Consider the following 27,419-nt stretch of genomic DNA (forward strand, 5'->3'; position numbering starts at 1 on the left):
TGTAAAGGATGAGTGGAACATACCGGTACCTCAAACTGTACTGTACCTATGCACAGTACTGGAGTAATGTACTTAGCAACTCTCTAGATGTAAACTAATGAAAGCTGGCAGGGGGTAAACGTGTTCCAAAAGGGGGCGCAACAGTCGCGACGGCCTGATCCTATATTCTGTTCAGACGTCTGTGCACAGCGTCATTAAGCCTGCTTCTTGTGTTATCGCAGAGTGTTGTGGAGACACCTGTGACACCGACATGATGAGAAAGTTTGTGGCTCTGAAGGAAAGATAATTGGAGTGCCACAGGAGAACATAAAGAGCAGCAGAGCTCCACAGATCCAGTTATTACATCTGATGGGACTCTGATAACCCAGACACAATAACTGATTATCAGCAGTTTGATTCTTGACCTCTGCTAATTAAATCGCTGTCGTACAAACCAGACGTCAGTTTCCGGTACTGCACCACCATGTAATTCACCAGGAAAAATCTGTGTGTGTGTGTGTGTGTGTGTGTGTGTGTGTCTCTCTCTCTGTCTGTCTGTCTCTGTGCGTCTCTCTCTCTGCGTCTGTCTGCGTCTCTGTGTCTCTCTCTGTGTGTCTCTCTGTCTGTGTCTCATACAGTAGCTGTTTAAAAAAAAAAAAAAAAAAAAACACACACACACACACACACACACACACACACGTCACAGAGGAGATATATGAGTGACACACTGACTTTTCTGTGACATTTCCACACTGCGGATGACTCAATATCCATCTCAAAGGTCCCAGTTGGCGGCGGCGTTACGACGGCGCTGCATGCTGCACGTGATTCACCAGTCAGCCACGGATGAACATATGTCGAAAACCATTTCATATGCGATGAATTCACATGTTTAATTCAGTTCATATCTTTATTATCCTACAAGAGGAAATTATTTTTGCAGCAAGGCAGTACATAAACAGAAAAGCAAATAACATGAACACAACAAACACAGTTGAACAAGCTACACACAGTGGCTTCACTGTGTGTGTGTGTGTGTGTGTGTGTGTGTGTGTGTGTGTGTGTGTGTGTGTGAGTGAAGCCTGAGTTAATGGCACCTCCTCTCATATCACAGGCTGACAGAGTGTCGTCCCCTGGCTGTGACGACAGTGTCAGTCTAATAATGAAGCTGCTCTCAGGTGTGGAAGCTCAGGGGGGATTGTCAGGAATATCTCTGTTACTTAACTCAGCTTTCAAAAGACAACAGACATGAGTGACAATGATACAGACTGCAGCTATGATAAACTTCACTGGGACGTAACTGTACGTACTGTAAAATGACAAATGCAACTCACTCACAAACTCGCTAATTCACAATAGCAAGTTCAGTCATTCTCAAACCAGTTCTACACCTGCAAACATGCACCATCTACAGATCTCTACCCTGGGTGTATTACACCATTGTGGGAAATATTGTAATTCAATAAATCAGGACCAAATTTTATATATGCAACAATGTGATGGAAGTACGTTGATTTGCCAGGTATTTTATATTTATACCTACGGAGCAGGTTAGGACATCTTCATTGGGAAAAATCCACCTAACTCAATCTATGCATGAATGAAAATAGCAAGTGCACTTTGATACCTACTCAGTGTCCTTGTACAAACCTACTAGATGGTGATACGGTGGGACCAATGCCACTGTCTCACCAGCATTTCTAAACAAAAATATTTTTTTGCGTCTCTGTACCTCGTCTGAGTAGTTCAGGACAATCCAAGTTCAGCAGGAATGACCCTGCTGCTTCACTGATGACAGTAAAAAGGCATCAAAAGACATTTTCTATCTGCCAAGCCTTCAATTCATGTCAGCTCACAATGGGAGTTCAGGCTGAGCGACGGAGGCGCCGCACCACACTGTGATCATCAAAACCCCCCAAAAAGGAAAAGGGATCAAAACCCTGCTTTCATTTTCCCCACGGTGCTGAGATTTGTCTGTCAAAAAGAAAGAAGAAGAAGAATCACTGTGAAACAGGTTTTCACAGCTCCTCCGTCTGTACGGATGCACTCGGTTAAGTTTGATTCCCAAACCTGAGAATGAAATATGACCAATAAAAATGTTTCTTAGAAGCAGCAGCTGGATCTGATGAACAGACTTTACTGTAACAGCAAGAAAACTGAGAAAACGGAGTCCGGGAAGGACAGCAAGAATTCAATCCTAATCCTTTTAGTAGCTGATTCCTCACTCAGATCAAATTGCTAAATAACTGAATGGGGCCATTTTTCTTTTCTTGTATGTTTAATTCTATTGTGGATTTCAGAAATATATTAAAGTGTGATAACAGATACTTTGGGCTGGATTTATTTTAATACCATTTTCAAAGCCAGAATAGCACATGGACATGTTAGGGTGGAAAAACCTCTGAAATGGCACTGAAAACATCACGATAAAGTGAAACTCTGCAATGAAACACAAATTAACAGAATCATTGGGCTAATAAATAAATAAATAAATATAAAAAGTTCATTTACAAAACTATTATCCAAGAGAAGGCTAAAAAGCACAAATGGACTTTTCTGCAATCAGAGCTGCCCATCACGACAGCAGACTTCTACGAGTCAGCTACTGGATGAACTAGACTTTAAGTTCCTTGCTGAAAAGCACATCAGCAGACCTCTGGTCTGCCAGGAAACTGGGCATTCTCAAACCTAGAGTCTAGAAATCTTTGAGTGGGGCAGTATTCTGCTGCTTCCTCTTCTGACAGACTCAGACTCAATGTGGCAGTGAGAGGACTGCCAAATGCCACCGCAGGAAGGGATCTACAGCGTTCACAGGCATATGGTGCTGTTTACGCAACACCACTTGAGTTTACTTGTGCTGAAAAAACACATCTGCTCAGCACAGCAATGCGATGATGAGCGAGAGCTGCACCCACAACAACCAAACGATGGCTCAGTCTGAAGGAAAATTTACCTACAAGGATAAATTGGAATAGAGTTCCATCTTTTTTGTCTATGAATCTGTTTAAATCAGTTTTCACACCACAAAATATACTTTAGAAAGCATTGCAATAGGAAAAGCTGCACTACAGAGGCATAAAATGGTAACAAGTAGTAGCAAAACTGTAATAAAGCCAGGAACTCCAACACTGTAAAAAAAAAAAAAAAAAAAAAAAAAAAAAATCATGTTAAGATGAGTGCACTCTCTTAATGTTTACCAGATCAACTGGTCTAAAGTAACGGATATACTACAGGATACCACAATAAGATCTAATGTTGGTGTGTCAAGTTTTCTCTAGAGGGGGAGCTTGCTTGAGATAATTTAGTATTTTGTCCGTGTTTTAAACCATTCAACTTCTTCCACAACTATACTACTCATTTGAGCAGAAAGGTGAATCTACAGTGTCTTAATCAGTGAGGATTTTGGCTGCAAAGACAGGAGTATTTTGTAATTTAACATCTTCACAGGACTTTGTATCAGCCCTGGTTGATTTGGCAACACCTGTGGTTACATGTGGCAAAGGGAGATGGGTTTTACTACTACAGGGCCAAGAGTTCCATTCAAAATTACACAAGTATCAACCACTGGGGGCAGCAAACACGAAATAAAACAGAAGAACAACAACTGAGCTATTGCAGAAAAATGCAGACCCTAAATAGTATCAAAACTTTTATTTTGACACCACAAATATCTTAAGGATTAGAACTTTAAGAAACCTGCAATGCATGCAAATCGTTTTCTTCAAGAATCTTGGCTTGGCTGCACTAAGGTTAATGTACATCAAATGTGCATACCATGTAAAAAGTGCAGAGTGCAGCTTTATAATGTTACTGTTAATATTGGTATTGGAATGGATTGCATCAATAATAAATGCCACAGATCAGAATCAAAAAACAAAATCTGATGCTCTGAGTAGAGACACATCAGCAGCCCGTAATGAGAAACATCCAGAGACATGTGACCGAGGACAAATAGATCTCTCCTACAGTCTGAGAGGACCTAAGAAAGACAGCAGACTGTCTACATCCTGACGTACATCTCGTGACAGCAGCTGCAGACGAGTGATGGCGGGCGTCCAGCAGTAGACTATTTTAATGTCTGTTAACAGCCATACATCATTCTTAAAATGGAAGAGCTGCCTCAGTGTTTTATTGTATTCGAACCATGGATTTACATTGATTAACTGACACGGGGCTCAGGTAGATTTAAGTTGGGATTTGCAAACATCAGTCTCTCACAGAACTAAAAACAAGTCATCCAAATCTCCAACATGTGATGTTAAATAGACAAAAGCTCTGGAGCTGCTCTTGATGACCATGTATGGAAACAAGCTTTAATGGGAACTGTTGCTCTGCTCCGGATGACTGACCAGAGACAGACACTCATTTTCTGTCTCTAAACTGTTCAGCCGGAATATGAACAAAAGACAGTCTGGGTTCGTTAAAATGTATTCAAACTATCGGACATGATTTTAAAAACAAAAATTTGGATATGCCAGAAACTCTGATAATAGTGCACATTGTGGTCATTTTGAATAAGTATATAAGGTTTTGGCAGATGATACATGCCTGTGATTTTGACGATTCTTTACACAGGATTCACATCTTTAAAAAAGGGCTGCAATTAATAATCTGTATTTATTTTTGCAATTAATCAAATGATCATTTAGTCTTTGAAATAGGTCAGGAAAAAAGTTAGAGAAAAACTCTGATCACGAGTTCCCACAGCCCAAGTTGGTGTCCCGACCAACAGTCCAAATCCCAAAGTCATTCACTTTACAATGATTTAAAATTGAAAAAACAAAAACAAATTCTCACAATTGAGCTGTTTTTGTTTAAAAAGCGATGAATTCATCACCAAAAACATATTTAACGCAAAAAGAATCTGGTTGGAAAACTAAAAACAACAAAAAACTGTTTAAGGGTACGTGACTAGTCGTAGCTGTAGATTTTCTTTTTCAAACTACTAACCACATCTGAATCTATTTAAAAATACAAAAACAACTGACAGCTGGTCAAAGTACCAAAAACACACACTCTCAATAAATACTGCAAACTAAACAAGTATCATCGTCTTTGCTCAGGAAGGGTTCAGCGATCAATATTTAGTGGAATAACCCCAATTATTTATCATGGCTTTGCTGGATCTTGGCATGCTCAATCGATGGATGATCAATACCTTATTAAGTTTAATCAGGTTTGTGCTGCAATTTAACAAATATGCGAAGCAGCTGCGAGGCATAGAAGAGGTTTATGCTCAAACATGAGATTCAATTATTATGCAGTAGTCTCATTTTGGTCTTTTTTTGTTTTTATTATTTTTTTCCCCTTAAGCATAACCAAACTGCTTTAATAAGTAATTTTCTTAACAACAGGATAACAACAACAACATATTTCTTGACATGACTTTTACAAAGTATATTGTCTGGTTTAAATGTCTGTGATACACTTATAAACTGTCTCGTGTTTTAGTGTCTGTAGTCACGTATCAGTGAGGTTTATGAGCAGTGACGCTTTCGAGTCAGAAACAGCCTTTTAAAAGAAGTCGTGTGTCTCTTAAACCGGAGCAAATCCAATTAACTGCAACTGCCTCTCAATGAATTTCTATCAGCAATCAAATCTTCTCGATCTGCCAGAGACTGAATTAAACTGATCACGTTAAGACTTCAGCCATGGGCAATATCAATTAATCCTGCGGCAAAAATAGAGACTCCATGAACTCGGTATTCTGGGAAGCACAGCGGCCTCCATATACCCCGATTTCATTTGTAAACGTGAGAACATCAGGCCTCTGGCTTTGACTGCTTCCCTGTGAGTGTGAAACTGAGCAGGTAGCAGGAGCACAGATCAGATAATAAAAAAAGACACACATCAACATCTGACCTCAAATTCATCTTGGTTCTCTTATTATTATATTCTCTTATTTAGATCTTAAATCTCTAAAACTTTGCCACATTTTAAGATACATGACAAACTAAGTTAAACAGACGACATACAGAGAGCTTTCGTTTTAGCTTGTTTGTAACAATTCACTGTTAGCCGAGCTAGCACACTGTGCTTGTGTAAACATATCGCCGGTTGATCAGACTGCACAGATTAAAGGAAAATCTCTCTTTCTACATGTTCACATCTTTATGCCTGTTGAACAGGTGTGTTGATAAAGTCTTGGCTTTTTACTCGTGAAGGTTTTATTGCACTTACAATAACGAGCGTAGTCAACTCGAGTGATCTCACCCGCCTCTCTGCTGTCCTGACTGCGCTGTGTGTGTGTGTGTGTGTGTGTGTGTGTGTGTGTGTGTGTGTGTGTGTAGCCCTGATGCAGAAGAGAACAGGTCAGAGGCTGCAGCCTGATAACAAATTCAAGTTTTTTGACAGCGAGGTTTCTTTAGTTTATTTCTAGGATTTCAACATGTATGTGTTGTTCACAACAGTTTAAAACAGTAATTTGATCAAAAATTACTCAACATTGATTAAACTAAAATCAATCAATTGGTAAAGATCATTGCATCATCAGGAATTGGAAATTAATTCCTGATGATGCAATCCATCCTAACAGTGTTAAAAACCCAATAGAGTCATACCATCACCGCAGTACATGAATTCATAAACTATTACACTGTTAATATTCGATTCCTATTGTCCAGCCAATTAGGATGCATTTTGCATTATGCAGTTCCACCAATCACACTGAGGAGGCCGAGTGAGGTATGAAGTGGGGGCGGAGCCAAACAGCACACCTGATCATTCTACTCAAATTCCATCAGCATCATCAGCTTTGGTAATCAAAGCAATAGCACGCACACACACACTCACAATTATGCAACCCAATCAATTCATACACAGCCCTTTATAACTCAGTGACGTTGTGTCTATAGCTCTGTGTGCTGCTGTCAGCTTTTACTGATTCAACCAGTCTAGTCTGTAAGAATGTTATTTAAAGTTTCCTAATTAAAACGCTGAGTTTAAAAACACCCACCCACCCGTCTCGTTAAAGTCATTTGTGGTTCTGGCTGTGTGGACTGAGCTCGCGTTGGCGAAAATGTTTGAGATTGGAGCTCAGTGTCAGAAAAGACTGACCAGAGGAGCGTAGAGGCAACAAAAACTGTACTCAAGTTCAAGTGTTGTTATTTGAGTAAGAGTAGGATAGTACTTTATCCAATGAAAACGACTTAGCGAGTAACTTCATTAGTAAAGAACCACACACAGTCCCAAAAACTGCAGCTGTTACGTCTCTCAAACGGCTTACAGTACAACACGGTCACCTGCTCCCAGTGAAACCTTGGTGCACGACGAACAGTATGTTTCAATCATAAACCGGCTCTTCATAAAGTATTTATTCTTCTCAACTGACAAAGTGCCAGTTTGGGCTCAAAAAGTTATTTTTTAAGAAGATAAAAAAAAAAAAATTATATATATTTTTACAGGAGAAGATGACAGTGTTGCTGCCAATTTCTCTCCCGTTTAATATCATATATTGATGACCCTGCCTTATTCACTGCTTAATACCACCACACACCATTTGCAGCATCACTTGGATCTTCACATTATGAGAGAGAGCAGCAGAAGCTGAACATCTTGATGTATGTCAGGGGTTCGCAAAGTCTGACGCTGTGGGCCCCTCTCTCAGACAAAATCAAGGCCTTTGCATTCTGTGTACAGACAGAGCGTGTGATGCAAAGTTAAAAATGTTTCAACTTGAGCGAAAAATTTCCACTTATCTTAAGACTTTATGAATGTGCTTCTTAAACATGCAGAGACACGAGGAAACAGACTGGAGGAAAAATACAGAACTGGAGTTTTTGGTGAATGAGTGACTGAGTTCAGTCAGCCGAGCTGTCACACACACACACACACACACACACACGTGCATCCATTGCTAGCTATAGCTAAAGTCTGTGCAGTTTGTACATTGGCTGTTTGGGGTGAATAAACACAGACTGCTCAAACCAGCATTCACAAACGCTCAGCTAGAGCTGCAACAAATTACTATTGCTATGCCTAAAAAGGAATGACAAAAGCCCATCAGAAGTTCCCAGAGCTCATGGTTAATTCCTCAAATGTCTTGTTTTGTCCAACCAACAGTCCAAAACCCAAAAGTATTCAATTTACAATTATATAAAAAAGGGAGAAAAGCAGCAAATCCTCACATCTGAGAAACTGGAACCAGAGAATGTTTGCCATTGTTGCTTAACAAAATTAGATTAGAGAAATTATAGTTGTTTAATTTTTCTGTTGATTGACTAAAAACCTGATCAACTGATAGGCCTGTCACGAATATTACTTTATCGACTTATCGAGGTCAGCAAAAATGATCAAGGTTATGTCCATATATCGTACGATATTGCCCATTGTGTTTATTTGGATACCAATGTCACCAACATTTTAACCAACATGATGCCAGAATAAACAGCAGGGGTTTCCCTACATTCTAAGACGCCTGAGCGTTTTTTCCACAGCGCCTAAGCCGCATGTAACAAAAAAAACAAAAACAAAAACCTATGCCGAGTCTGAGACGTGGTCCTCTCGTCGTCCGCTCTCTGTTTCTGAGTTCACCATGGGCGCGGCTCAGGCAGCTTAAAAGTTCATTGCTCTTTGAAAGGGTGTACTTACATTATTATGCTATTATATTACTATATCAGTGGCATAAAATAGTCTTAAAATGACAATAATATTGTTTATCGCAATTTTTTTATGATACAATATTATCGTCCAACAAAGCTAGTTATCGTAACAGACCTATCGACTAATCACTTCAACACTACTTAGAGCATTAGCTGCTAGCATAGTCTGAAACCAGTGACCAAAATATACTTGCACTAAATTAAAAGTATGATGCATGAAAAGTACTCTTACAAGAACAATTTATTCAAGTACCAGTAACCAAACACCCGTTACTACCCAACTGACTGTGACCTACCTCAGTGTAGGTCACCTGAGATAAAAACCTACAAATCAAAGCTCATCGTCAGCTAAATGTCTGGAGATGTAAAATTACAATACAGGTCAGGAGAAAAAAGAAGGAGGAGGAGGACGGAGGGATTTTTTCACACTCCCGACAAAAATCATATTTCATTTTCTGGCTGAGGGGTTTCAGTCTGGTCAGACTACATCAGATCAGGAGAGTCAACAGGAGAGAACCTCAAACCACATGTGAAAGACGGGTTGATCTGATGCAGAGGTCTGCTCACGTTGGACTCTCGGACTGAGGTTTGGTATCTACAGAAACTGTCCCGCATCACTTCAGCGCACAATTTGGCAAAATGGTAATTTTATATCCGTCTGTCACTCAAAATATCTCTAATCTCACTGAAATTTGACCAACATTTGTTCATCCTCATGTTACCTCAGACGCCACTGATCAGATTTTAATTGTTAAATGTAACAAAATGTAGCCTCAAGCACACAAGCTAAGAAAGTTTGTGTGTGTAGGATCCCTTACACTGCAAGGGTCGAGGAGGAAGGTAATTTTAGTGATGAGCCCCATTTGGACAGTTGGCCATGGAAAGTAGGTTAATTGTAATTATAACTTGAGCTACTTGTTAATTTTGATCCCATCTGCACTGACCAAACTGGTGATTTTCCCCCTTGAGCTCAGGCCTTAATTTTACTGATGACATCTCGAGTGTCATCAGGAAAGAAACTTTTGCTCTTGTTTGTAGATAATTTGCTGTCGCACTACTTCTGCTCCAGCACAACTTAACTGTGCAAGAGCAACATGCGAGTCGCGGGTTAAATTAGAAGAACCCTCCTCAAACACTTTTAAATCAGTCTTCAAATATAAAAGGGCTGGAATCATCAACCCAAAGTCAAAGTGCAACAAATGGCACGACAACGGAAAAAATGTCCATCGTGAACATGAAACCGTCCTTTCAGCCAATCAGTGCAATTCTGAAAATTAACAAACAGCAAAGAGACTCCTCCTTCCCTGAAGCTGAGCCAAAATCCACTCAATGACGAACAAGGTGTGGTGAGAGATAAAAAGAAAGATTTGATCCATAATCCCTCAAACATCTTCAGTGTCAATCGGATTAAATGTCTCTTTCTCAGGACCCATTCAAATAAAGACAAGGGGAATAACAAAACAATTCAAATCCATTGATGGTGGAGGCAAAGATCTCAGGGACAAATCCTGCATGTTAGATACTACTAGGGGAAAGAGGGGAAGTGTGTTTTGTTTTGGTTAACTGACCCTTTAAATAGAGACACTGCACCAGTTTAAACATCAAAATTGAAATTAAACTGTGTATATGTGTGCAGCACAAGCTGGCTCAAAATGACAGCTATCTTTCCCAATCTGGGTTCATGAGCAACACCCTTTATTTGCTTTAAAGATTGGTTGTGTCTGACCACAGTGGTGATTCCCTCTGTGGTCAGACACACCCAGCTGTAAAACCTGTATGGAGGCAAAAGGAAAAGCATAATTGATACAATATTAATTGTTTGTTATTCTCTCGTGTCCAACCGAGGTATAATTGTTAACCTGTGATATTCTAACCTCTGTGCTTTGTATTCGAGTATGTCTGCCTACAGAGTGTGTGTCAAAATGAATGCACGCTACAGTGCTGTGAGCAGTGTGTGTGTGTATGTGAATAGCTGTCCTCCTGCTCAGTCAGCTATTGTGTAACGTGTGTTTCATAACTGCGTGTGTGTGTGTGTACACTACTGTATATTTTACAGTCAGCTATTTTGACAGTAGGACATTCGTGTATGTGTTTCCTGTGTGTACTTGTCTTTGCATCCAAGTGTTTGTTTGAGCATACATCTGTGTTCGTGCTCTTGTACTTCTATCTTTGTGAGGACCAATTTGAGTTGTATACAGAGTGAGGACATTTTTGGACATTATGTCCACTCCTCACATTTTCAGAAGGCTATTGGCGGGCTAAGGCCTCCTTTCAGAACCAAGGTCAGAATTAGGTTACGGTTCGGGTTAGGTTTACACATTTAGTTGCTAGACATGCATTTCAATGAGGGTTCTCACAAGTATAAAAGTACAAACATGTGTGTGTGTCTAGCAGCGAGCTAGCAGGGTCAGTGGGAGCTACTTAATTGAGCATGAAAGACAACAGATGACCTCTGGTGCTTCAGCGCTGCTGCCAATCAAACATCTGCCAGCCTGAGGCTCAAGGACGACTGCAATCCACCCAAACAACCACACACAGTCCTTATACTTACATTCACCTGTGCACACAGTCTGGACACTGGCAGTCTACATGTAGAGAACAGTTTATGGAGGTTCTTCAGTTACTGGCCGAGGAACGTTATATATAAAAATGTGTAAATCTCTGTCAACTAGACTAGTGTCGGAGAGCTGAAGCAGCTGGTTGTGTCAGTAGATACATTCAACATTTTCAGTCAAAGTAAACAGTATTGACGGTATTATGGAATAGTATGGAAGGTGTTTCCAAATGGATGTTACTGTGACTACAGCTGCACCATCCAAAGGGTCACCTGTGAATACAGAAGGTGGGGTTGTGAATGGCTCTTTAAAATTTTCATGTTCATGTTTCAGAAACCATCTTAAAAACAGGATGAGGTGCAAAAACCTGCAAATCAAGTGGGGGAAAAAATATTTTGTTGAATTCAAACCAAGAAAACATTACACTAAATATTTTTATATTCTGCTCTCAGGTGCTGCTATGAATGGGACCAACGACGTAGCTGAGAGCTTACTGAGCTGTATGTTAACGTTATGCAAATAATTACCATTATTTGCTGATAATTAAGGCTCATCTTTTTACTTTATTTTTACTGAAAAATATTCAGATGTTTCAAAAGATACATACGAGCTTTTAAACTTACAGCTTTTAATTTTTATTTATACAAGTAATCACTGATCAATTTCTGGACTTTTTTGGAAAAATAAGAACCAAAAATAATAATCCTGAAAGTCCGAACAATTAAATAAACAATTTGAATTTGCGGGCATTTAAAACTTTTAGGACCTAAAATGATGTGAGTCGGTCCTGTACAGACACTGCAGCTGCTGAAGTGAAACAGCTTTAATTCATAAAAACAATAACGAGAGCTACAAATCATCAATCACCAGCATCCTATTGTGGCCCATCCCTCACTCGCTTTGACAACATGAAATCTGTGCCGTGGCACCGATTGGTCTTGAGGTGTGTCAGTCGAGCGGAACCAGGCAGCTGATTGGACGGTCAGGATGAGTGGGCTCAATGGTTCAGACAGAGAGCAGATCAATGGCCGCCGCCGTGCAGGCTTGTTCACCAAGACACAGACCTGGACTCTGTTAGCCTCCCTTACTCTGTCACTGTCACACACACACACACACACACACACACAGTGGGGTACGGCAAGGCTGTGCGCACACACACAAACACAAGCGAGACACAAATTAAAAAGCAGCCCCCTACCCGACTCGTTGTTCTCTGAATCCATCTTGTTGAAGGCGAAGCGGAGGACGGCCTGCCAGGTGGACCTCGACGCCTCCGTCTCTCTCTGTGTTTCCACTCTCTCTCTCTCTCTCTCTCTCTCTCCCCTCCCCTCTCTCTCCCTCACAAACTGACTCTCATCTCTGACCTTGCAGTGTTTGTGTTTCCCCTCGCCAGCAGCAGCAGCAGCAGCAGCAGCAGATCTGCTGAAGGCTGCAGGTGAAGCTGCAGCGCTGCAGAGTCAAGTCCAAATGGCTAAAATGCTCAAAACTTCCTCGGTACCGGTTCCCGAGAGATGGGGGGGGGGGACACATTAAACACCCTGCACACACACACAAATACAGATATACACACATGCACACTGGAGAGATGACGTGAATGAGGAATGTGTGGGTTTGTGTGTGTGCTGGGTTTAAGGTGTTTTAATCATCCTGATTGGAGTGTAATTATGCAGATTTACTGAGAGGGACTGCTGTTGAAGGAATTTAGCATTTTAAAATGAGCTTGTGTGTGTGTGCTTGCGCTTGTATGTGCAGTGTCTATTTGCATGTGTGTGGGCCTCTGTGGTTGTGTAACTGCGCAAGGTTTTTTTTTTTGATGTGTGCATTTTTTCAGTGTGTGTACGTGCTTGTGCTTCTGTACATGTGAGGACCAGCTTTAGTTTTAGACCTTGGGCATGAGGACAATAAAATGTGAGGGAAATATCTGGAAAAGGGAGGACATTTAGAGAAAAGACTTTTTTCAAAAGCGAAAGACATTTAGTAAATGCAACAATTTAGGAAAGTTAGGAGTTTCTGGAAATTGAGGATGTTTTTGGAGAATGAGGACATTCTTTAAAAGTGATTCTGGAAATTGAGGATATTTATCAAAAGTGAGTACAGCTTTGGAAAGGGAGGATCTCTCTGGAAAATGACAACATTTTAAAGGAAGAACATTAGAAATTGAGGGTATTTGAAAAAGTGACAATAGTTTGAAAAGTTGTGTACATTTACTTTGGAAAGCAAGAACATTTTATTGGATTTTAGGTTACTGTTACAGTTCGAATCAAGGTCCGAATCAAGGTGTGCATGTTTGTCACATTGTATACATTTGATCCAGTTAGTTTTGGTTTCACATTGCAATTATGCAAGCACACTAAAGAACTATACATGACATACCTACGTCCTGTCGTCGTCACCTACGTGAGCTGCGTCTCCCTATACTTGCAATTGATTAGTTTGTAGATGGGCGTGCACCTGACATTGGCATGTTTTCCATTCGGCGGGTTGCCTTCTATCGCAGTTTGAACAGCTCTCCCAATGTGCTACCGCGTTCTCATTTTGTTGCGTTGTTTTTCCTTTTTCCAGTTCTGACGATAGCCTGCCCGAACTTCCTGTAACTCGTCCGAAAGTCCGAACCATCCAAAAAAAATGTTTTCACACTAGATACGAACCAAACCATGGTTCAATTCGATGACCACCTCTTTTCGTCGAACCAAGGTTCGGCTGTTTGGTCCGGACCGCGGTCCAGGGGAGGTTTCACACCTGTAATTTTGGTTCAGATCAAACTGAAAAGTCCGAAAGTCCAGACCAAACAAGGTAGGTGTGAAAGGGCCCTAAGGGGCTCTAGAAAGCAATATGTCAAAAAGGGTCCTCTCAAGTGTGTGTAACTGTCACAGAGGCTGCAGCAGATACTATCATGCCACATGCTAATCAGACAGCTCAGGCACTAATTTTAGAGTCTGTCTGAGCTGAAAACACACTGAACAAACAAATCAAAGTGATGCTCGATATTTCCCCAAAAAGCAACACCGAAATTGTCTTTTTCCTAGACTCGGCCATACTCTGAAAATGCTTAAAATAAAAGTACATTATTTTAGCTGAAATTAGTTGAGGATTGATGATGTGTGTGGTAACAACTGACTGCTATGACTGAAGTCACAGCTTTATACAACATGAACATCTGCTAGTTTGTGAGGTTGCCACATAACAGCAACATGCAGTTTTTGTCCTTTAATGAATTTGGATTTGCGTGCCCTCCTGATGCACTGCAGTCTAAGGCTGCAACGATGATTGCATACCATTTTCATTATCGATTAATCTGCCAATATTTTTCCCTCGATTAAATCGGTCTGTAAAATGTCAGAAAATACTGAAAAATATCTCTCGCAGTTCATCCATTCCAAGGTTTTTGTCCGACCCACAGGCCAAAACCCAACAATATTAAATTTACAGTAATAGAAAAGAGAAACGCAGACTATCTTAGCAAATAAATGTTTGAGGGGCTGAAAAAAACAAACAATTATCAAATCATAGTTGCCAACATATCAATTAATTGATTAGTCGGCATTAGTTGTGCCTGTATAAAGTGTTAGCACTTTGCTAATTAAACAATAAATGACAAAAAAGAAACTAAAAAACAACTTTCGCTGGAGCTCTGGGTCTCCCTCCTGCCAGTGGGAAACCCTCTGGTAAGTCTGTGGAAAGAATGTCTGAACATGCTGACCTAACAGCATCTCACGTCCAAAAAAGGACAGACTGCAGAGCTGGAGGGATCGCAGCGAGTGTCTGCACTGCTACTGTGTTACTCGCATGTGCTCTGAAAACAAATCCATGATACACTGAGAGCTGAAGAAGAGGAACAAGGATGACCTAACATTCAGACCGAACATGGACGGTCATCTCTACATATGACACGCTTTGCTTTTCTAACTGTGAATTTAGCTACAGGAAAAGAAATTTAAAACATGATACTGAGATGAAGGGCATTTTGGGAGCTGTAGTTATTATAAGAATAAGTGAAAGTGGCATAGCAGGTACTGTATGAGTCCGCACCACAAACGGGCAGCAAAGAGACTGTATAGTTTATTTTAACAGCAAAAGATATGCAACCTATATGGACATTTGTACATAGACTGTGAACAAAGTACTCTTCCTGTCAAATGATTTTTCAGAGCGCGTCGTTCTCTCAAGTGAAGGTTAGCAGGTTAGACTGACATATCATGCAGGCTGAAATTGGCATTCTAATAAATACTGAATATCCTCAAGTAAATGTCATCCACCCCCTGAAATACATGCATATTTTTTGTAGCTGAGGAGAAAGAGTAGAATGAACTTTGCATGAAACAAAAATGAACTTTCAATCTTAACAGGAACAAGAGGTCCTTTAAGTTGCTCAGAAAAATGGAAATTTGCACATCTATAATTTGAACTGGACAACCTCCATCTGTTTAGAGTCTAACAGCTACTAGATAGACCTCGTGATGAGACTGTTTTGTCAACTGTCTCCAAGGTCAAGAATGAACTTTCAAACTTAAATTATTAACTATGGCATTCTATCTCATTCTGTTTATTTATGTGAAGCACTCGGTGCATGTATTTTCTTTGTTGTAAAGCACTTTGAGATGCATTTCTTGTATGTTTTTCTTTTATTCAATATATTATTTGGAATGTTTTCTGTCTGATCAAATTTTTAAGAGACCAATGCAAGTCTCAAAACCATAGATAAAAGAACATATATTATGAAATGAAATGTGTATGTGGACAAGTCAGATATGCGATATTATTACCAGTCTCATCAAGGATAATTAGGATTTTTAGCCACAAGCTAGCGGCATAGCTCTAGGGATGCCAGTCGGTTTGGGCCACCACTTTAGTCCAGACTAAAAATATTTCAACAACTATTGAATGTCTGAACCAAAATTCCTCAATCCATTCATGTTCCCGTCAGGACGAATTGTAAGAACTTCGGTGATCCTCTGACGTTTTAATATAGTGCCATCATCAGGTCAAATTTTCTCATTTGTCCACTTCTTTATGACCAATTACCTGCAAAACTAATGACATTCCCACCAGCCTCAGCTGTACTTTGTGTTTCGTGCTAATTGGCAAATGTTAACATGCTAACACACTAATATAAGCTGGTGAATATAGTAAACATACCTGCTAATATCAGTGTAAACAAGTTAGCGTGCTGACATTAGCATTTCGTTAAACCCACCGCTGTGCCTGAGTACAGCATCACAGAGGCGCTAGCATGGCTGTAGACTCCTACGGCACCTGTATACTCCATCAGAACTGCTAGTCGGATGGTTAAATAGCTCCAGAAAACCCCCTCCGCCCACACCTTTCGGACATTAGAATTGGGGGGGGCTGTGTCTGACAACTTGTCCAACAACTAGACTGACATTCTGCAGCAGACCCAAGTGAACTGTTGGATCTTCTTGGCTTGAATACCTACCCAGTGGACTACATGCTAGTATTTTTCAGATGTGGGATACACTTTCCTACATCTGGTGGCTTTTATAACAGCAGAGATATGCCCATGGTTTATAAAACTGATGTTCAACTATAATATATAAGGACACACCAAATAACATTCGGGTGTCCCCATACTTTTGGCCATGTAGTGTTTTGACCTCAGTACTTTTATTTGCTCAGTATTTCAATGCATTTTCAATATTTTCAACATTAGATGTTCTAATTGAAATATTTCAGAATTGCTATTGTGAAAATACTTGTTTTTGTCATTTTAAAATACTGTTTGAACTCCAAAAAGCACTGAAAACATGAGATATGCATATTATTTGAGAAAATATTCCTAAAAAATATTTTAATTTCAGTGAGCCAAAAAGCTATTTTGTTTCAACATCAAAGTCTTCCACTTCCATTCAGTTCCTCTGCTTCAGTACATCAAAATTTGCATACAAATACTTAGAATTAAAAATATGCCTCCATGTGCAGGTTAACAACTGACATACAGTTATTTCTGCATGAAAAAAAGCAAGGTACTGACTGAAGTAAACCTGATATTTCCTGCTCAGCCATTTCACATGCTGGTGTTTTGCTACAGTCCTGCTGCTCACCATCTCTGTACCGACACTTGTCTGATGTTGATAGAGACACGAGCAAACAGACTACAAAACAGGCCAGAGGAAAATTGTAAAATCCTTCAAAAAAAGTGCCGAAAAGCAGCAAGCCGAGCGTCACACAACAAGCACACAAAGATAAAAGCTTCCCTTTCTGCAAAGATGCGACCGGCGGAGGAAACAGAGGGAGGCACGTCTCCTTTGAAGTTATATTTAGGCCAAATCCTCCTTTGCAGAGCAAACCGTCTTCCACTATGCATACAAATTACAGCCAACAACTGAGGGAGGAACCGGCCTAAGAGCACAGGAACCGACTGCACACATACAATTTGCCGGCGGAGCATCAAAACAACGCAGGCCTGCTGGGTTTGATTGACTTTAATTCCTTCTGTATCCCAAATACTCCAGTTCCACCTGGGATACAGATGCATGCTGGGTGACTGGTATATATATGATATCAAAGCGGAGCATCTCATTAAGCATCCAAAAAAATCTGAGTGAAAATAAATGTTCATAACTATTAGAAAAAACAGCTCAATTTGCTGTTTAGACCATTTCTCAAGACTGTGTAGGCGTGGCAGATCACATTTTGATTGACATCTCCCTCCCTCCCTCCCTGCTATCCATATTACTCCTGAGTAGAATAGTTAGCATACACATTCAAAGTTAACTAAGATGCCCCCATTAGTTCTGAATGAATGAATGCAAAATGATGGCTCTGTAGCAATAGCTAGTGCCATACAACGTACAGTGCAGACAACCGCGGCCGACACTCAACACTCGCCAAGAACCACCCGCGCACGACGCATGTAAAATAGCCGAATGGCTGCTTGTGACCATCAAATATAGCAGATATATGGTTAGCTAGCTAATTGCAAAAGTCTAAGTAGAGACGAGTTGGCTCAGACTCGAAGAGGCAGATCGAGAGGTTTCTTTTCGTAATAAATATCAGAGCATAACCACGCCCAATTCAAACCCAGTATCAGGATAGTTTACAGAAACTTAAATGACAATATTTTGAATTTGGATTGAAACTAATGTCTAATACTTTTTAGATGCTTACTATTATGTACATAATGGCTATTGTGGATTTGGGTTTCCAGTGGCTTTAACAGCAGGTGGAAAGGGGAACAGGATAACGTTCTGTCTATCAAATGTGCCTTTGTTTAGTTTTTAACCGTTTTTTTCCTTATGACAGTTGTTCTTGAACACTACGGTGTTTCCAATCCAACAAATAGTTTTAACCACTGAAGGGCATTTTCAAAGCCAGGCTACACAGTTTTAGATGTCTGAATGTAGTTTTCCTTCAGTTCCAGGCAGCCACTGGTTTCTATCCATTTCTGTATAGCAGGGATTTCCAACGTCTGTCAATGTGGGACCCCCCCTTGGACAAAATCAAGACAACTGCCTCCTGATCCAATAATGCTTTGGGGGATGTAAACACGAGATATATTGTCACCATGGATTCTGTGAATTACACTTTGAACTACAACTTGAGCCCTGTTATTTTAGCCTATATTTGTTTACATTTTGGCAAATTGGCACCATTAAAAGTATGCAGAATTAGCTATTAGCAGTTCCAGTTTTCAATATACCCAATGATGTACAGACAAATATCACTGGATTACTTTGATATTGAAGAAAACTTAAAAACGAGATAATTCTAAGGCAAGTTCTGAGTTATAAAGGGAGCATATTTTTTCTATGATTTATACACTTCTGCACAGACTTTTGGACGTTTATTCATGATGGACATCAGAGATAATGATAACCCTAGGGAGTTGATGTGTATCACGTCTGCGTGTTCAGATTTGACTGAGATATGACTCCGAGAAGGAGTATGATATTTGACGAAAAATGCAGCAATCAGGTGCTAAGGGTTTTAAAGTACCTTCATTTCCTCCATGAGCTGAGTGTCTCAGTCACTGCTGCTGGTCCAACTGTTGACCATATTGAGAAATATATACCATCCAAATTTCTAAAACAGATTAGCGTGGTTTGCAAAATGGTTATCTGTACAATTGATTAACAGTAATTGGGCTAAAATATGCAAAGTCATCGGTATGGCCCTTTATGAAAGATACAGTAAATATGGCACCACAAGGCTCCCTGCGGAGTTTGATAGTGGAGGCGTCCCGCAGCACCTGGAATAAAAAGCGCCTCTGCTAAATTTCTACATTTTTATGAACTACAATATTAGGTTTATTAAGCTTCAGGGCAAAACGCAGTGGTGCTACTTTATACAGCAAAGGCCACATATCTAATGAGTGGTAATTGTAATGTAATTACTGAAAGAGAAATTGTAAGCCCTTACACTAATACTGAAAAAATAATCCCATTACTGTAACACTCCTGCAGAAGAGCTAATTTTGTGTAATTTGTCTTCTACATGTACTGTACACCATAATAGTGCACTTTGACAACAATAAGCAGACAGCCATCATTCCTTTGCACAGAAAAAAACAAAAACTGACTTTGGATGATAAGATTAAGTCTACCAAAGTCCACCCAAGTTTTTCTCCTTTTGGAATCACGTGAGCTGATCTTGATACATCCCACTTTCTGTTCTCAAAGGTGTAATTGTTTGACTTCTGATTGCTGACTGAAGTCATTTAAAAAGACTACTTTTCTGATTGCCTTTTTAATGACTATTTTGCCGTTACTACTTCAGTTCTGCCTTTTTCCTAATTTCCTTTTTGGGAATACAGACGCACTGGGTGACTGGTTTCTCAAATTGCCGGTAATGAGAACGCTTGGTTAACACTGCTGATCATATGGGGCTATAGCTGCAGATCCAACAGTCACATTTTGTGAGAACTGTAAAAGAAGTTCCAGAAAGTGTCACTTTAACTGCCAATTATACAGTTGTGCAGACTGAGTGTCCCACTGGGACAACAGAGAGATTGTTTCAGGATAGAAATGAGGACAATTATTTTGCTCTGGAAGCAGATTACTCTCTGCAAAGTGAGGAAAACACGATGGTCTCAACACAATAACTGGGAAGGTAAAAAAGTGATTCCCAGCAGGCATCCTTCCTTCCATCCATCCATCCATCGCTGCATATCTAACAGTGTGCTTTTCTGACTGTTCATTCAGCCTAAATGAGCAGCAGCAGCAGAGAGTGTGAGTGACAGCAGCGACGGCGGGTTTGTCCTACATAATGACTTAATTGAGGTGGTTAACACTTTGAGGATAATGAGAGCCTCTAGACCACAACAGACCCAGGAGTGAGAGCTACGAAATGGAGCAGCACACACACACACACACACACACACAGGAAATCAGTGACGATTATTAATAGCAGCAGCACTAAACGCAGCACTCCAAATCAACACAGGTCCGTCCACTTTCTGTCTCTGTGTAACTCAAACAATTATAATTCAGTGTTGAAAGTGGATGCTATGTTTGTTTGTTTGGTTGTCCAACAGACACACACACACACACAAAATTAGCAATAATAACTGAAAGCAGCATTAAACAAAACAGTATTTTTCAAATTCCATTTCACTCGTTCACGTAAAATTTGTGTATCTGTGACAGTGAACACAACAGGCAGGTTAAAACCTTGTATCTTCACATTTCTGTGGTGTACATGTTTTTGTTTCTGAGATCAAGAATTCGTCATGGATGCCAAGTCCTCAAAGTAATCAATAAAAAATTGAGGATTTGGACATCTAAATTTCCATGACAACGGGGCAAAATCCATCAGGTTAGGAAGATCGTGTGATATGATTAAAAACACTTCAGAAACTGGAGCTTTCAAAGTGTTTAAGAACATCCTATACTGGTGGGTGGTATAGTAAGAGGTAGGGTGAATTAGATGACAGCAATTACAGATACAATTATTTTATTATTCATCTATTTACTTACTTAAACTCGATGTAGACATTTTACACAAAAACAGACATTTGAGTTTATCAAATGAATTCGATATATCTCACAGCCCTACTTGTAAGTGATTCTGGGATGTCTAGCTAAAGCAGGTTAAACTGAAAAATCGTCTCCATCTCAGCTTGAGACAATGGGCTTACATTTAGTAATGATCCTCGGGATCAAATCCAAGAGGATTTCATGCTTTTCCAGACTTTAACTACCTTTAAAGACCAGCAACAGCACAAAGATCACAGTCAGTTCATACTGTCTGCAGTGTATTTGTCCATGTCACTAACATATTCAAAACACACACACATATACATACACACTGCCCCATTCTGTCGCATTGGCGCATCAAGGATCGATGTTGAAGGTGTCACATTACCGCTAATGTAATCAGCCGTTTTCCACTGGGAGTAATTACAGAACAGACACGAGGCCTGCAGGGCTGCAGAGCCCTTGAAGCTGCAGACGCTGCCTGCAGCAAAACGCCAAGATCCAGACACATCAGCAGTCTGAAATGCCACCTCCACCTCGCACCACCAGCGACTGCTCCACAACATAACCAGCCCGTCTGGAGGGGGACTTTTTGGGCCACAGACTCTGATTTCTTGTCCTACTTTGTGCGTCTCAGCAGCCAACTGGGTTTTTAAGAGAGAATCGTTCTCCAGTAAACAGCAGCTGGTTACCTGCCAAAGCAGCTGCTGGAGGAGAAGAAAGGCGAGGGCACCCATAGTCCAACTTTCCCAAAATAGAAACACCGTCTGACAGCGCATACACACTTTCTGAAGCCTCGTATCTTGTTTATTTACACTACGCTCTACTAGGCGTGTGTTCAAGATTAAAGAGGTTAAGTCAGGACAGAGGAATGAATGAATCGGAGGATTTAGAAAATGTTTGATTATCGTAATGCTTCTTATGTTGAATTGTATTAAGAGGATCTGAAATACAGCAGCCGTATCCACAGCTGTCAAAGTTACAGACACTGCAAGACAATGGGGAAAATGCAGAATTATTGAAAAAGATGACAAATTAAAACCAAATTGTCGAGGTTTGACTTACTCCACCTACACCAGAGACAAATTCCTGTCAGATGCGAGGCTGAAGCTTAACGTTTTTCATGTGAGTAATCTTTCTATGTGGTGGGTGTTCAAGTTTAAAAAACAAACAAAAAAGGCCTGGACATCCTTTTTAAAATACTACAAATTTCTACAGCCTGCTGCACCAGCTGAGTGCAAGTTTGATCACAAGTTTGAGTATAAAGTCCATATTCAAGTTAAACAATAAAAAAAAAAAAAACTCGTCTACGGCTGCAACTAACTTTTTTTTCCCCCTCCTCCTCCTCCTTCTTATTATTTTCTCAGTTAATTGATTAATTGTTTGGTCTGTAAAATATCCCATCACAATTTCACAAAGCACAAGGTTAATTTATCAAATGTCTGTTTTGTCATTCAGTTTACTATCACAGGAGACAAAAAAAGTAACAAATCCTCCTCATATCTGAGAAGTTGAAACTACGGAATTTAGACATTTTCCCTTGAAAAACAACTTAACGTTTCACTGTTTCTAAAAATATTTTCCAATTATTTGTCGGAAACTATTTTGTCAATACGGACGATCAACTAATCGAATTAATCGACTGATCGTTTCAGCTCTAAACTCATCTCTACTTATGCTACAACTTAACCAAGTCGACCGTCATAAAATCATCGCTGCAGAGAGTGACGTTTCATCCAGTGCGGTATTCAGCTAATATGGGAGAAAAAGACACTTCTAACTATTGACAGGAAATAAGAGACTACAACAGTCTCCTTTTATTAAAGAAGAGAGTAATGTATGCTATCATGTGAGACAGCTGGTTTGTCTAGCCAGCTGTGTGTTTAAGGATTAAATTTAAAAAAAAAGGTCAGCAGTTATCAAGCTTGCAAGACATGCAGAATGTCAACAGCTACTCGAACACAAATAATGTTCAGTTTAACATGTTCACTTCACTTATACGCCACTTTGGACAAACGCGTCTGACGGATAAATAAATGAAAACATAAAAGTAAGCTGCCCTGGAAGTAGATCCCTGTGCAGTTCGCTACAAAAGCTAATCCAGGGGCCCAATTTCTGTTCGTTCAGACTCGGACACAAGCCTCCCAAATTATTTTCTGGAAAACTGAAGTGAAGGAAAGCACTATAACAGAGGTGGAGAATAAGACCCACTTTGAAAAATACCAGATTTAAATGATGAACTATTTGATAGAATGAAAGAATAAGTAAACAAGATGATTTCAGCCTCTGCTGGGCTGAAATCCATCTGATGCTGAGAACAAGTAAAAAAAAAAAGGCAGAAAAGGCATTTTTGGTGTATTCAGGTGAGATGGCTTATTTGTTAATAAATCCCCTCTGAGACTTCTTGACTTCTCTGCAGAGTTTAAATCAGTCTACTGCTGTTCCCTGTCTGCAACACCCCTCCCTAAATACAATGATATTCTAAGAATTTCATGAACTGTGAGACATCAGGTATTTCAAGTCAGACTTTAGTTATGTTACACCTGAGCACAAGTTACAGCCAGAGCCTTACGGAGTACACTGTGCCACTGAATTTATGGTGGAAAGGAACGCAGTGTGTACAGACACTGTATACAGCATGTGCAACTGTAGAGAGATGTGTTTACACCTGAAATTGCTTCCCTCTCAGAGATGATGGGGGTGAGACACATTCACTTTTGCTCTCAAATTGATCCTCCCACACATCCAGTGTGACTGAACTCTGACCTGTGAAATCATAAAACTCTCTGATGTCCAGCCAATTTGAGAAATGGGATAGGACTGACCCCAGTTCAAGATATATGTAATTTCTATATAGTGTATATGTGTCTGTTTATGTACCTGCACAGTCACTAATACCAGAAGCAGAGAGGTAGGGGTGCTGATTGGCTGCAGTGCATGTAGGGTAATGACAAATCAAAAGGTTTTGATAAGAAGCTGTCTAATTTACAACTTGCTGCCGTTAGCCTGCTAGCCATGCTAACTCCCACAGTTTGTTTACAACCCTGCCCTCGCTTTTTACTGTCCCACACGCTTTTCGCCATGGCATGTGAATAAATTTCAGCTGTCAAGTTCTGGTGTGACTGCACCTTACACCAAGTGACAGTGACGTACTGCCCAAGCACTGACCTTGTACTTTATATCTCACAAATATTAGTAGCGATCAATAACAGTGGCAGGAAATGAGGTATGTTTGTGCAATAGTTAAACATTAAAAATAAAAATAAAAATTACAAACACCCCTAAATGCAGCACAACAGTGAGCTTTATCAGGTTTGTCCCATGTGGTCTGGTGTCTTCACTAACTAGGTGACTACTGCATCAACGAACAATTATTTTCATCACTGATTAATCCTTCAGTTATTTTTTTGATTAATCAATTAATTGTTCAGTCTAAAAAAAAAAAAGTCTTTTAAAAAAATATTTTTGTGCGACCAACAGTATGTATGTATGTATGTATGTATGTATGTATGTGAAAAGTTGTGAAAACTACAGCAGTGGGTCAGCACTGGATTCCTCAGGTGAACCTACCTGAAGGGGCCACATGTGACTAGAGCTGAAATTATTAGTTGACTAATTGATTAGTCAAATGAAAATCGAATTAACTTGCAACTAATTTAATAAAGAGAGTCATTGTTTAAATCATTCCAGCCTCTCAAGTGTTTATATATGTTGCTTAGTCTTCTGTGATAGTAAATTGAACATCTTTGTGTTTTGGACTGTAAATCAGACAAAACAAGACATTTAAGTATGTCAGCTTGGGCTCAGGGAAATTGTGTCGGACATAGTTTTACTATTGCATGACATTTTAAAAAAGGACAAAATGATTAATCAAGAAAATAGTCTGAAGATTAATCGATTCGTTAGTTGTGACACAGAGACAACAGAAGCCTTTAAATGCCACATACAAGCAGTGACAGTGAACGCATCACTGCACCTCTTTTTAAACTTCAATCCTCCTGTCCATGTTATAATTAGCCGAAACTGTGACATTAAACGCAACACTTGCACACTCACGTGTGAGGTTATGTCTTCAACATGTTGTCACACATCCACTGTGTGTGTGTCTCGCTCTCTCTCTCACACACACACACACACACACACACACACCTTACCGGCTGGCATTCTGCTGCTAATGTACCGCAGTTCCTCTGTACGCTGAGCACGGATTGGTCCTGGGTTAGTTAGCCTCCATGTAGCTTCTCCTGCTGTTTCACTTCACCTGGCATCGGAATGACGACTCTGTAACGTTAAATCACCTGTTTATGAATCCACACGACACATTTTTAAACAGGTTTAAGTCAGAACAGTGAGATATAAGCCTCATTAAGAGGCTAAAGCTGTCCGCTGTGAAACTAACGAACAATCCTGGTCAACACTGGTGGTCCAGAAGGAATTAGCCGCAGAAGCTAACGTCTCAGTAAAGTCCAAACCCTGCGGCGGGTTTAGAGGAAACACACAGAGACGTTAGTGAGACATTTCGGGGACAAACCGGTGAACATACCTGTAGGTAAACAGCAGAAGGGCAGGACTCCTACACATTACTACAGTGCTTCCTGCTTTACGGTGGCAGACAACACGGAAGTGTGCGCTGCAGCGGAGCAGCTCTGATCACTCCCCCGCTACGGTCCAACACAGCCGGGCCAGCTAATTATAGCTGCCTGCGGCAAGGTGTGCACTCCACTGTCATTAGCTTTACTTTGATTATGTGGGAATAGAATTATGTCTCAATAATGAAAACCTTTACCCATATTTGTTTTAATATGTTTATTTTTTATTTCCCTGTCAAAGTATATATATCACATGTTTAAGATAAGATAAAGATAAGATAATCCTTTATTGATGCCCAGAGGGGAAATTCTGGTGTTGAAGCAGCACAAGGACAGAAATAAGTACAGATGAATAGACAAAAGTAAAAAAAAAAATAATAATATTTCAAGTATATAAAATAAAAAGAAGAATATAAATGAAAATAGAAACTATTCAAGAGCAATTCAACTCCAAATTATAAGGCAAGCAGTACACGTACAGTACCCACAGCCAGAGTTGTACACATCAGTGATATTGGTGAGGTGAGGTGAGGAAAGGTTACTAAAAGACGGCACCCACCCCAGCCACAGCCTGCTCACCCTGCTGCCGTCTGGCAGGAGATACAGAAGGATCTGCTGTCCTACCATCAGACCACAGAGCAGCTTCTTCCCTCAGGCTGAGAGATGATTCATCCTCAGCACTCCCCCGTGTAAAATAGCTTTATTTATATGACTGATTATTTATTCACCCTACTGTTGTATATCATTTTTGTATATAACGTTTGTTTTTGTGAGTAGCATAAGGGGAACTACAACTTAACCTCGTTATGCAACCCTGTGTTGTAAAATGCTAAATAAATCTACCGTGTACCTTGTAAACTAGTGGTGCAGTGCAGTCTCAAGCAAAGTGACACAGTGGTGTGATTAGTAGCAGCAAAGTCAGCAAATATATGTAAGACTATAACTACTACTACTACTATAACAGCGTACACTTGAATAGTAAATCAGAATCAGAAATACTTTATAAATAAATAAAGTATTTCTGATAAAGTATATATGTCACAGTCTGTGGTGTCCAATGCTGTTTTATGGTCTGATGGCAGTGGGCACAAATGAGCACCTGAACCTAACACCCCTTCATATGTGATAAATCCACATGATGTAGGCACATGTGGTATTTCTATATTTCTAATGTGAAAACACCAATTTTACATTTAATATGATGTGCAACAGCGTCTCTCATGAAAAAAAAACAAACATTTGATCATTAACATGTTTACTGCACTTGCATGACTGCAAATGTGCGAGTTTGACTGGTTGAAGGTTGAAAGGGTGTTATTATTATTATTATTATTATTACTATTCAAACATATATGCATTCATTTAAACATTTATTTTCATTCGTTTATCAGTATACAGTATTAAAGGGTCAGTTCACCCAAATTACAAAATAAAAGAACTCAAGGTACGGACACATTACACTTACGTCCTGTGAATATTCACTCCCTCTCTTATTCACTTCACTGGAAGCCAGTACGACTGTTTGGGGGTGTTTTGCCAGAGAGAGATGGGGAATGACATACTGCAACGGTCCCTGGCTGGACCCGAGCTGGGGATGTTGTTGGGGAGTCCTTAGGCCCCACAACTGACAAATTCAAGGATGCATTTCCTGTTTTAATGCGACCTCTTGGCCTGCTGTGGTGAACTCGCAAGTCAGAGTTCACCTTTGTTCAGCTGTGAACTGTGAATTCACACGGTCAACCAATACAAACACTGATGCACTGT

The 27,419-nt window shown here is 40.0% G+C and overlaps 1 protein-coding gene across 3 annotated transcripts in view; it reads right to left on the reverse strand.

Moving 5' to 3' along the window:
* efr3a (EFR3 homolog A (S. cerevisiae)) overlaps positions 1 to 25,769 on the reverse strand; it is a 134,240-nt gene extending 108,471 nt beyond the window's left edge. Inside the window, exons 1-2 of one of the 3 annotated variants that reach the window (XM_044218574.1) lie at positions 25,610 to 25,769; positions 25,221 to 25,347 (exon numbers count right to left, since the gene is read on the reverse strand). In XM_044218574.1, coding sequence (XP_044074509.1) covers positions 25,221 to 25,230 — 10 coding nt within the window. In that variant the 5' untranslated portion in view covers positions 25,231 to 25,347; positions 25,610 to 25,769. Of the gene's footprint in view, positions 1 to 12,332; positions 12,424 to 25,220; positions 25,348 to 25,609 lie in introns of those variants that run through there. The other 2 variants (XM_044218572.1, XM_044218571.1) reach the window with 2 other exon arrangements.
* Between the last annotated feature and the right edge of the window lie 1,650 nt (positions 25,770 to 27,419).

Source organism: Siniperca chuatsi, linkage group LG13, assembly GCF_020085105.1.
Source record: "Siniperca chuatsi isolate FFG_IHB_CAS linkage group LG13, ASM2008510v1, whole genome shotgun sequence".
In the NCBI taxonomy this organism is placed as follows: Eukaryota; Metazoa; Chordata; class Actinopteri; order Centrarchiformes; family Sinipercidae; genus Siniperca; species Siniperca chuatsi.